The 12,958-nt window shown below is 40.8% G+C and overlaps 1 protein-coding gene across 1 annotated transcript; it reads right to left on the minus strand.

Annotated features, from left to right (window-relative positions):
- Positions 1–188: 188 nt before the first annotated feature.
- bnip3lb (BCL2 interacting protein 3 like b) lies at positions 189–12,568 on the minus strand. The gene is made up of 6 exons (XM_034125824.1): positions 12,278–12,568; positions 7,448–7,679; positions 4,146–4,224; positions 3,785–3,888; positions 3,386–3,535; positions 189–2,276 (listed from the first exon to the last, which is right to left on the minus strand). The coding sequence occupies exons 1-6, from the start codon at positions 12,333–12,335 to the stop codon at positions 2,189–2,191; spliced, it is 711 nt and encodes a 236-aa protein (XP_033981715.1). The 5' UTR covers positions 12,336–12,568; the 3' UTR covers positions 189–2,188.
- Between the last annotated feature and the right edge of the window lie 390 nt (positions 12,569–12,958).

Raw genomic sequence — 12,958 nt, forward strand, 5'->3', positions numbered from 1 at the left:
TGAATTTTTTTTTTTTTGCTTTCACATTTCATCTCACCTACTGATTTAGACAAATGGTTCAAACCCTGAATGTGTTTCTCATCATATTAAAAGGTATTCAGAAATAGTAGATTTGAATACAAATTGAAGTATTAAACAGCAACTGATTCAGGACTGTTCAAATGTAAAAAGGCACACTCAGCGAAACCCTTCATTCAGGTCATCTTTAATGACAAAATGTTTGTTAATTATTCCAATGTGTTGGGAAAAAGAAAATCAAAGCAATGCATCATTACAATAATATCTACTGTTAGAGCGTCTCCTTCTGAGGGAAGTCTCTCTCCACACCTTTTCGGTTCCTGTTCACATTACGCCCTGCAGTCAACAACAGGGCTTCTGTTTCCACTCTCTGGGCGTTCACAATCTCTCGGAGAATCAGGGACAAAATCTTAAAAGCAAGACAACTCGACACAAACCAAGTAGGAAGGAAACATCCAGAAACACTGCTATCAGACACAGGCAGAGGGGTGTGTAGCGACAGTACCTGTGTGGCTGAAATAGGTTCAAAACCCGGTCAATTATTATTGAAAAACTAAAAGGTAACGCGTCCTGAGACCACCCACTGGGTCAGATAGTGTTTGCAGTTTTCTTTTTTAAATAAATCTATATACCAAACGCAAAACGTTCCTATGGTTGTGACGTGCAAACTTATATATTTTCTTGTCGTCGTCTTTTTGTCTTGCTCTGTGAAATGTAACCCTGAAATGCAGTAATCATAAAATAATATCTCTAAAAGGCAACAAAGCAGGTAGGTTCATTCTCACCTTTAATACTCATTACGTCATCCTATAGGTCACAACCCTATACAACAGACGTAGAAGAAGAAGCAGGAAGAAAGACGGCGTCAAAAAGAGTTCCTGAAATACCAGATCTCTAGGAATTGACTTCTGGATGCCAAAAAAACACCTTTGTACGTCATGCAGGAATAAAGTTCTCGGCATCTGATTGGATTAGATTATCTAAATGAAATATGATTCGACCCAAGTCTGGCTGTGGGTGGATACTGCAGTGTAGCTGATGTCTGATATCAAGCTTAAGTCCTTGTGTTGACACGTAAAGTAGAGCCAGTCAGGTCAACACTAACCTCCCTTCAGTCCATTAGAAGTGTCTGAACCTCCTCAGCCAATCAAAAGCCTGGAATAAGTGTTAGAAAACAGGACTGGCTACCACCGGAAAAACAGCAGCCTTACCTTACCTTATAGAAGTAAATTAATTCATATTAGACTTTTCTTACGTGAAAAACTCAAAAAATCCTTAAAATACTTGTCAAGAAAGCAGGCAGGTTTTGATTCGAAATCTAACGTTTTTGAGCTTTTTTTGGTACCAATTCCTTTTTGATTACTTAAAAATCCACCTAAATATGGACTAACAGGAAGTGGACCAGCTCTACGATATGTTGCAGACAAACCAGGAATCTAACTGGAAGAAAAACTACCCGGCAAACTAAACTCTGCCAGTGTCTGCCTGCACATCTACACCCTGTCCTCCAGTTGCAAACTGTTCATTCAGCTGCAGATCCTTTCTAGTTTCCATCAAAGAAAAACAAAAAAGTCACATAAATCTCTCTCGTCTAGACTTCCCCAGTGCAATTCCCGAGCGCTTGTGGTTTAGCTTGGCCACTATGGTTACTCCTTCCATCATTACACCTTCTCATGAAACCACCGGTTGTAGTAAGAGTAAGTTAAAAAAACGAAACAAAAACGCGATGAAATCTAAAGAAAATCAGCAAAATGGCTACTTTCAAAAAGGCATTTTTTTTAGCTCGCCCTTTTGAGATTGAGCGTCGGGAGACTCATGGAGGTGGTGGCACAATCTGTGGTCACATGATCAATTCGGGGGGGGTTTGTAGAAGAGTTTGGTTTGATGCTGCGACCCCCCCCCCCCGTTATAAACCCAGTCGCGGGGAAAATTATGTTTTGAAAAGCTAACACAAATGAGTGAAAGATATAAGGCATGGGAAAAGGGGGGGTTTCTACAGATAGCAAGAGAACAAAAGGAAGGGGGGGGGGGAAGGCAGATGCATTTCTCCTGAGAACATGTCATATCTCAGGGACGAGGGGGGGGGGGGGGGGGGGGACGAGAGCAGGCGGGACAGAGGTGAGAAGAGACGGGACGTTCTTCTCACGACAGCAAAACTTTCTGAAATATCTCATGGCCGCTCCTCAGGCACTAAACTTCTGTCTCTCCTCAGAAGGAGCTGGTGGGGGGGGGTGATCAGCTTCTTCCCGATGTAGACCCTGAGGAGGGGGGGGGGGGGGGCAGAGGAGAGCAGGTTAGAGTCTGTTTAAACCTAGTAGTTTTACCTGTTCATTTTCCTGCTAGGAAAGAGTCCCAATTGACAAGTTTCCGTCCATTTTAAGCACAAATGTTGAGTATATTTTCATAAAATGATCAATAGAAATTCAAATCAATATGCTCTTATGTATATTTTATGAGGCCACTGAGGGTGCCACTTAATTATTGCAAAAGCGGGCACAACAAGACAGCATCCATTTTTTTTAAAAGGGTGGAAAACGTAATGAAAGATATGACACTTATGTTTGTTCATACAGATCTAACTTTTACATTTGATTTGTAATCATCAGGATAAAGATTAATGCTATTCCCATACAAGGAATTTGACAATAAAACACATCAAGAAGAAATAAAAATGCAGGCAAAGTTATGCAAAAGCCAAGAAACATTTAAAGAAAGCACAACCTAGAGTGCAACCCTTTACTAGTTTCTCAGATATTTAACTTTATTTAACTTTTATTTCCTTTAAAAAGGTCCAGCATACTCCTTTCTAAATCACATGAGGTGCCTTTGTAGTACTAGTTTGGTATATGAAGGAGGATTATGACAGATATCCATTATCCTAAGCACCCTCATGAACAGTTCATAGAGAAGCACCACAGCTGATATGTAACAGAATAGATTGGCCAACAGAGACGTTGTGAGGATGACAGGTTAGTTGATGACTTCTCATTCAGCGTCTCGTAGGAGGAGAGCCTGAAGGCATCACTGCTGGGACATTATCTGATTTAGGGTGATTATAACATGTGTAATCTGGAGCAGGAAGGCCTGATGGGAGTGTCAGAGCTCACTGTGAGACAGCAGGTGCTCTGACAGTTCACACACAGATAAACAGCTCCCCCTACTGGCGATTTATACCACTGAATATGGGGGAAAAGGTGATGTGTGGTGTGTGTGTGTGTGTGTGTATGTGTATGTGTATGTGTATGTGTATGTGTATGTGTATGTGTATGTGTATGTGTATGTGTATGTGTATGTGTATGTGTATGTGTGTGTGTGTGTGTGTGTGTGTGTGTGTGTGTGTGTGTGTGTGTGTGTGTGTGTCTCTCACCCCAGCCCCAGAGCGAGGATGTGTGATAGCAGCAGCGAGGGGATGAAGACTTTCAGGAAGTCTGCGGAGAACATTCCTCCTTTCTTCATGGCCCCCGTCTTCCTCATGCTGAGAGTTACGGAGCGCCGAGGGTGACGGAAATGAAACTCCCTGCAAACACCACAGTCGCTTTAGACACAGCGCTGAGGATTCTGGGAAAATGCTAAACTTTCAGTTTACAATCAACTCTTCACACGTCGTCAGCATCAGAGGTTTATTCACAGCCTCTGACAGCTGCTGTTTTATCTGTGCTTCAGACCGTCTTAATCGCTGTAACGACTAACCGCCTCCTCTGGACAAACAGGCAGCTGTGTGTGTTCAGTTGCCATGGAAACATCACGTTTCAGAGTAGAGACTTACTTGGGGGGAATGTTTTCCGGTCGACTGGACCAATCAGCGACCCAGTCTGCATCCTTCATCAGGATGTCCAGGTCCCTCTCCTTCTCCAGGGGGTCCTCTTCTGACTGAACACACACACACACACACACACACATATTAAAATACAAATATGGCATGTTGTGTATATGTATGCATGTTTTAAGTCCAGTAATGGTGACAACACTGACAACACTGTAAAAAGGAAAGCAGCAATCCACTTTGGGCGCGGCAGCTATCTCCATGGAAACTTATGGCAGACAGCTTGTGCACCTCGGGGCCGGTGGTTGATGTTGCCATGACAACAGACTGATGGAAGAACCTGAGGAAGGGAAGGAGCTCTTACCAGGCTGTCTCTTCTGCCGCTCACGTCCACGTCAAAGATGATCTGTCCGTCATCCTCAGGACTGTGGGGCCGCGGGGGGCTGCGGAAAAACACAGATCAGAGAATTAGTTAAAGGTGAGCTCAGTACTCCTTGAGGTAGAAGTTAATCAGAACCAGAACACTTCATTTATCCCGTGGAAATTGGGTCTGGTGACGGTTGGTCCACTTTAGAATTAAATATGAGAAATTTAAAAAATGTAAGAACACATACAAATATTTATATAAACATAAGAAGTTCAACTTAAAAAAATGTGTAGCTGCCCCTTTAAGGTTCAAGGTTAGTTTATTTGTATAGCACATTTTAAGACACAGAGGCAATTCAAAGTGCTTCACATAGGCATTCAACACATAGTAATTCAAAACAAAACAAACACACAATCAAAACAAAAAAGAAAGTGACGGGGGATGTGATTGTTATCAATGTAATGTATTCCAATGACTCTTGATGAAGTCAACTTCTCCTCTCAATACAGAAAAAGTGATCAAATTCATAGATATAAACTGTTACATATCAAGAGCCTGCTTTATCAGACTTATACTAACGCGTCAGTAAAGATATGATAGTGGTTTTGTATTATCATTTCCTTTATATCTTCAGTTTCACTCATTAAAGATTCTGTGTGAGAAGGCTTGACATCACAACTCTCTGATTAGAACAGTGTGTGATGTGTTACACAGCATTAAGTCCTGCTGCTCCTGTACTCTCGGGTGATTGTGTGTCATGGGCATTTCCCTAATTAAATCTGTGTAATGTGACACCCTGTTGTGTTAAAATTGTGCCACGCTGATGTTTGTGTCGCAGCTTGTTCCAGATCAGCGTGTTGACACAGCGTTCGCTTCTCAAACATCCTCAGGTGACTCACTGGCAGCTGCCTCTGATAAGCTCTTTTTATTATGGCAGGAAGATAACACACAGGCTCTGGGATGTGGCCGGGGGTCAAAGGGTCAGGATGTTTCTAACGTGCCTTAGAAAATGGGAGGCATGCTGCATTAAGGCGAGCTGGTTTTTAATTTGAGAAGTTGAATCAACTCTTAGGCAGCTGTCAAAGCTGACTCGACGAAAGAGAAGCCCACTGATGATTGGATGATTTAAAACTGGAATATTAAAGGTGGGGTAGGTAAGTTTGAGAAACCGGCTCGAGATCGCTAGAATTTGAAAATACACAACCGGAAAAATTCTGCCACTTCCTTACAGAGCCCCTCCTCCAACACACATGAACGCGCACATGACCAATGAGGGCACGAGATAAGTTTGTGCACAGATGGAAGGCTGACAGGCAGGTAGGCCATCCAGTTATTTTAGCCTGGCCGGCTAAAATGATTGGTCGTGTTTTTTACAGTACTACGGCTTCCACAGATGACATTTTTTTATGGATTTTTTGTCAAAGCACTTAAGATATTCATTGCTATCGGGATGTTAAGAGCATTCCATGGAATATAACAAAAAGTGTATCTCGAGCCGGTTTCTCAAACTTACCTACCCTACCTTTAATGAAAGTTAGGGGGTTGTAAAGCGACCAATATTATATGTCTCTCTGTTTCAATTTCCCAGTAGTGGAGGCACCCCTTTTTTGTACTTTAACTATATTTTATTGAATGTTATGCTACTTTACACTTCTACTCCATTACATTTTAGAAACCAATATTATCTTTTTACTCCTTTATACTTATTTGATAGCTTTAGTTACAGATTGAAATCATTAGCTAATACAAAATAAAAGTATAAATCAACCAAAAATAAATAAACGTTGACATTCAAATATCCTGCAGCAGAATATAAAGTAATTAAAATTAGCCTAACCTTTACCGGCTTTGATAGACACATTAATACATCAATAACCATAATCTAGTAATTATATATATCTGAAATAGACCATTATGTTTAAGGACTACTCCTAGTTTACTTTTGGTAGTTAAAAAAAGGGTTTGAATGCAGGAATGATAATTGTAAGACAGCATTTGTACAATTTTGTGTAAGTATAAGTACAGTTTAATAAGACTAAAATCTTAGTTTTACTTCTTCCAACACTGCACTTTTCACAGGAACAGATGAACAGACATACGGGTGAAAATGGTGAAAGCATCTGATCAACAAGTTATATTTAAGTAGTTTTCCTCTAAGTATCCATTTCATTGCATCCAGTTTTTCACAATAAAAGACCCGTATTGTTGTAAAAGAACCAGATTGGATCAATTTGAATAGCCTTGGATTTGACTTTCCTTCACACACACATAAACTCTGCTCTGTTTCTCACTGAAAGGAGACACTGAAGTTCAAAGAAAAAAGGAACGTTTTTATATTGAATGCAGGGTAATAATCTCACAGCGTGGAAGTGATTTTATTTTGGCTTTAGGTTCAGATGTAACTGCTGAAGGAGTCATGAGGGACAGGAAGCAGCTCCACCACGTGCCCCAGATCTTCCACCACTATGAACACACGGTCGTATAACCCCGCAACTCATGACTTTCTTCAAATTCCTCAAGCATGAGCAAATTCTTGTGCTCTCGTCCACGTTCAATAACAAGAAGATAAGGAAGTAGTAAAGCCTGTTTTTCACGAGTATAGCCGTTAAAGAAAGAATATTATACTATATTGACTTTTAATTAGCATAAGTACCTTTTTTCTACCATAGTTATGCAGTTTAGGGTTTTCAAAATGAACACATTTGTTTTATTATTATAACAGGCACAACTACAAGCAGATCAGAGGTGTGGTTGACTGACAGAGCAACACCTCTGTAGGAATGAGTCTATTCTTGGCAACAGATGCATTACAATACTCTTTTTTCTTAAGAAGATAAATTAAAAAAGTAACTTATACACACTTTCTTCTTCTTGTAAAAAATGGGAGCCTCAATATCCACAATTACTTTTTAATTGCACAGTCATACTTTATATTTTATTCATCTTAATTCTAAAATGAAACGAATAATTTCAGCTTCATATCAGTGTGTAGTGTCTCTACTGGGACATGTCTCCCTGCTTTAATGTTCAAAAAGCTCTTTATTTTTCTCACACTGCCTGTGCTGCAGCACCTCTTTTCACCCTCTGTCTGAAACCAGAGCCCAGTCTGCTCTGATTGGTCCGCTGGCCGGCTCTGTTGTGATTGGTCAACCGCTTAGAGATGTAGCCTATCGTTTACAATGTGTTGGAGCCCTAGACAATAGAGGCGCGAGTGTTACATAGTGATGTCACTATGTTACGGGAGTAAACAAATGAGTCCAATGCAGTGTAACGTCTGTATTGTTCCCCTCTAACACTACCTGCCGCAGGAGGAGTTGCTGCGGCTGGACTCGTGCTGGGCGTCCAGCAGGATCTTCTCCATGTCTCCCTTGTGGATGGAGGACGAGGATGGGACGTGCTCCAGCCCCCCCACCATGGCCTCCTCTTCCTCCACCTCAGGGGGGGGCAGCAGGCTGGGAGCCGCGATGTCTGGGGACGAGGGCTGGGGGGCCCCCGCTGAGCCTCTGTTCATCTCCAACTCCACCCAGGACCCTGAGGAGAGACAACAGACACAGTTTTTATCTCACCTCTGTCAGTGCTGCGAATGTTTCATATTTTTCTTATTAATAAAAATATGTGAACACAAAATTAATTACATTCCTGGATTGTTTTCTCTTTTTTCTATTTTGGGAGAGAACCATTATTAAATAAAGTAAAACCTAAATGTGTACTTACTGCTTCATCTGAAAATGAAATGAAACTGCAAGACTTCATGACTGTGTGTATATAAATAAACATTAGTCACCATAAAATTGCATATTTTCTCTGCAGTTTTTCCATATAAACATGCGCGGATCCAAAGTGTCAGGGTCAGCTCATAAGAAGGTTCTAGCGTGAAGTCGTGTCAATAAACGAATACGCCAATTTCCTGCTCAGAGCATCTGATATACCCCGAGGAGCCGGATATTTACTGACCCTGGCCACGAATCACAAGAAAGCAAGTTGGAAGCATCGTTTAACTATGTCCTTCCTCACTGTGGTGTATCGTACCACCCTGTTGGATACTATCCCATAGCCAGCCTGTGTCACTGCAGCAGGGGACAACACTGCCTCTTATGTGTTGATGCTTCCAGCCTCTGATGTTGTTCATATGTACGTCAGAAGATTTGACAAATACATTCAAGTACGCAAGCAAGAAGGTTCTAAACATTGTTTTCAAACAATATATTTTGGGTTTCGATTTTCATCATTTTTCCTTTAAATTCTTATGTTTACAACAATATTTGTATTTTATTGTATCTCTTCGTGACAGATTCTTACTTTATGTTTGTTACGGAGATGATGGAGTACATTATAAATATATTAGATACGTCAGAGCTCTGTAAAAACAAAGCTGTCTATGCTGTCTGACGGCATTTTTTCTGGAGTAATTATACAGTTTTTGACGAACAGAAATATTGTTTTCTGGCATTACTTTTACATTTTACAGGGAAAATCTGTAATTTGGTATGAGGAAGCACGCCAAAAGTAAGAGGGAGCAGCGTCCCTGTTTCCCGGTATAGACACAACCCCGGTGCCAAAAACCCTTAATATGTATTTTCTCATTAATGTACCACTTAAATCTCCCCGGGCTCTGTCATTCATTTATTCTTTACCTACATTGTGTCTCAATATAGCAGTGAGAGAAGACATCGTTTTAGTCAGAACCATGAGAGAGATTTTTCCAGCAGACGTTTGCTTTTCCATAACAAGGCAAACAAAGAAGTAACCAGATTAAAGGTGGCTATTTTTAGACATTTTTAGTGTCCTAGTAAGCCACCACACACAAAGGAGGAGACACTAACACACCTAAATGGATTTGCAAACATAATAAATGATACAATTGCACCGACTATGACATGTCACAATATCTATCAGCACTTCCTCTTAGTGAAGCAAAAAGGCTTTTCAGAATCAAAATCAAACACATATAAAAGTAAGTGGAGTAGCAGTAAAATATTGGACATAACATTGTTTGCTTTTTAACAGTGGCGTTACAGCCAGAAGTAGTAAAGTAAGTCTCTTAAGCCAACGAGAAATAGGGGGATCAGAAAGAGACCAAATAATGTCAAAATGATTTCCTGGTCCTAAGCTGAGAACGAGGCAGACATCCTGATCCTGTCAGTGAGACGAGTTCAAGAGTAAATCTCTTTCTGTGTGACGGAGGTAACGGCCTGCTGTACTGTATGAGGAGTGTTGTAGACCTCGACTGTGATATATGACGCCCGGCCTGCTGGTACGTGAGCTCCAGCCTGGAGGGGCCGGCAGGTCAGAGGGGGGTTAACACAATTTGGAAACAGGGAGAAACGTTCCTAAGATTCCTTTTTGTGCAGCTTTTAAAGACACTTTCTCCTCATCACATTACATTACATGTCACTTGTTAGACGCTTTTATCCAAAGCGACTTACATACTCAACACTGTGGACAACCCCCACAGGAGCAATTTGGGGTGAAGTGTCTTGCCCAGGGACACAACGACATGCTGACTGCAGTGGGGTTTGAACCTGTTCCCCCCTGATCCGAACACCAACGCACTAACCCACTATGCCACACGCCTCCTATGTGCACACTTTTACTTTCCCTTTATATTTGTTTATTATTATTTTATATTTCACTTTAACTTCTTATGTTTATCTATCCTAATAAAATGTCATCAGATCTTTTTTTACTCAATTTACTTTAATGTATTATGTTTATATAAATATTTGTACAAAACATTTGTTGCACAATTTAGCTTTAGCATCTTATTTGTTTAAATATAATTTTTTCTATTTTATTTTACTTTGAATTGCACATTTTTCATTTAATTTCTTATGTTTATATAAATATTGGACATGTTCCTTCCCTTTATTTAAATATTATTTTCTATTTTATTTTATCTGTCTATGTGATACTTTACTTCTGATGTTTATAGAAATATTCTCTTATTTTTTTAATTGTATTTCATTCTAAAATGAAGAAAGGAAACCCAATTCCCATGAGGATAAATAAGACATTCTGATTTCCTCACTCAAATGAAGATGAAGGCCTTCTTTAAACACCGTGTGAACAGGGGATTTCAGTGGACTACATTTCAACATTTCAGGCATTAGGCCAGTTATACCCGCTACCCTAATGTGCAACCCTCCCCCCTGGAACTGACCCCGACTCAGCACTTGCTCTCACTGCGGATTACACATCACCGGACAGCGAGCCAAGCTGCCGGCGACAGCCCATTGTCCGCGCTCCAGGGACTAAAACCACACGGCCATGAGCGAAAGCTTCAGAATATTCTGGTTACAGAGCAGCCGTCAGCTGTTGGCCGGGTTTAAAAGGGGGCAGACGGGGTGAGACCTCTTTGAGTGACTGATACTGAGGCTCGGACAGGAGGGTGGAAGGTCAGAGGATGCCTGAAGATCCCAGGAATGAAATAAAAATGACTGTAGTGTGAGAGCTCCAGAAAACGCCAGAAATAACACAAGTCTCAGATAACACTGCTGGCTCTGAATCTAATCACTGCAAGGTCTTATTGTCCCTAAACATGTTCTGTTACAGTCTCATATCTGGTGCAACAATGCCATCCAAAACAATTTCATAATATTCCAGACATGATATCAGATCTTTACTACAGGTATAACAATGCCAGAACAATTCAATATAATAATATTAATACAAAAATATTTAGACATGAATCTTTAACTTTGTTTATTGTGCATTTTGTCACTTTGTAGCAGAAAAATCACACATAACATGAGTGAAGAATGTATGGTTAACATGCAATGGAGTATTTTCACAATACTATAATTTGTCTATTATTAAGATATACATTTTTCATTTTTAAAATAACACATTATCCTCACTACCGACATATTGCAGCACTCCTAAGTAATTATAAGTTATTCTGTCACAGTCAGATGTAGTATGTACGTCTTTTAAGTAAATGTCAAAGTAAGTTAATCAACAATAGTGCTGGGTACACATTGTGATAGCAAGGGATTATGGAGCCCTAGACCACAATAAATATGTCTGAACATTGTGTAATATTTGCAGGATTTGTCCAGTCCTTTTCCTTTAATTGGCATAAAACGCAGACAAAGTATGTATAACTAAAGTTGAAGTCGTCTAAAAAGTCTGCAAACCAAAGTTAAACATAATAATAAAAAAAACCTTCCATCTCGTCCAACAACAACTTTCCATCACTGGCTATCCAATCCTATGAAAATAATAACTTGTGTCTCTTGAAATACATAAAGTGGATGGAAAAGTTTGAGTCCTGCCCATTACAGTGTGGCTCTGAATCAAGCAGCCTCAAGTGCAGTGCTGTAACACTTTCCCTTCCTTTCCTCACGTCCAAAACGTCTGTCCTCTTGTCACTGTGGCCATAAATAGCATGCCAAGTCACGACCCCCCATAGTGTGGTAAAACTTTAACCATGGCAGCTCTCAAAGCAACGTTAAGCCCCTGAGTCAGTGCGACAGGCTCATAAACATGCCTTTGTTTACGTCTCTAATGGCTTATGCAAGCCTAGTTCGTGCATGTAGCTGATCCCAACAACTGTTCAGGTGAGACATTTCCACACACTTGTAAAAGATGAAGTGAAGGCATTTTTGTTATTTGCCAAATGGAAATGTATGTAGAAATTGATTAAGAAATCCCTTACACTGTTTTTTCAAATAAAATGTCCAAACAAGTAATTTTCACGCAGATTTATGTTGCTTCTAACGATATTACGGACTGTAAAGTACAGCCACTTCGTGTAAATGGTCTTAATGTATGTCCGTCCCAATTCTTGCCTGTTCCGACTTCTTCCATCTCGCCTTGTTGACAAAGCTTAAACCCGCCTCCAGCCTTCCGAGTGAATCGCTGATTGGCTTAGCAACACATCAGTCAAGCGTGTCTCAACGCTATTGGTTCCCCCACTGTCAATAAACACTGAACATTGCGTTCCCACGTATCCCCTTCAATGTACCCGAAGAAAAAAAAAGATAAACGGGCAGAATAAACTACCTTCAACGATTAAAAACTTTCAACAAACGTATTATAAACACACTAGTTTATATTGACTCGTTCTTTGTAGAGTAAACACACTGACAGGCGGTTACAGTGCAGTAATTTGGTAACATTTTGCTCACCGTTTAGCCCGGAGTCTCCGTTGTTGTCTGTAGAAGTAGCGTTAGCAGCGTCTGACATGGTGCCTAGCGAGCAGGGCGAGATTCATAAAAATGTTCAAGTCAGTGCTTCAACGTGCACTATCTTATCTGCACAAACTCACACATGCGATAGTATATTTAAACCAAGTGGTCTATTCCGTTTTTCAGAGCGCGGCTAGCTAAGCTAACGCACCGCCGCTGTTTGTTTTGTCGCCCGTGCGCTGGACTGGAGGCAGCAGCAGCCGCGCGAGCGCTCAGACCCTTCCCGGAGCTGGGTGATGACGTCACGCTGTCCCGCTTATAACAAAAGAGGCAGCGGGGAGTGGAATTACATAACAACGAGCAGGAAAAACACACCCGATACACGGCATGCATGAGCTATAAGTATCAATAACTGAGCGGAAGAATACATTTCAAACACGACATGTGGTGATAGATGTGTTCCCGTGCAGGTGGTGTGCACCCACGTACAAAACACATGCCAATCTGGACACCACATCAGCTGATTGCAGTGAATCTTCAATGGTGGGGTGTCTTTATTATTTCTATCACTCAGATCAGGGACACCTAGAATGCAAGGGGCTCCAAAGGGCTCCAAATTTGCAATGATTTATAACCAGCAGAAACAAAAATGGAGAATCACTACACACCAGAAGTTGTTCT

Source organism: Trematomus bernacchii, unplaced genomic scaffold (assembly GCF_902827165.1).
Source record: "Trematomus bernacchii unplaced genomic scaffold, fTreBer1.1, whole genome shotgun sequence".
Taxonomy (NCBI): Eukaryota; Metazoa; Chordata; class Actinopteri; order Perciformes; family Nototheniidae; genus Trematomus; species Trematomus bernacchii.

Bases quoted from the DNA above. Each gene is read 5' to 3' on its own strand.
- bnip3lb (XM_034125824.1), bottom strand. From the start codon at position 12,335: ATGTCAGACGCTGCTAACGCTACTTCTACAGACAACAACGGAGACTCC. The intron at 4,225-7,447 runs GTAGTGTTAGAG...GTTTTTCCGCAG, and splicing joins AGCAACTCCTCCTGCGGCAG to CCCCCCGCGGCCCCACAGTC. The intron at 2,277-3,385 runs GTGAGAGACACA...CCCCCTCCTCAG, and splicing joins ATCCTCGCTCTGGGGCTGGG to GGTCTACATCGGGAAGAAGC.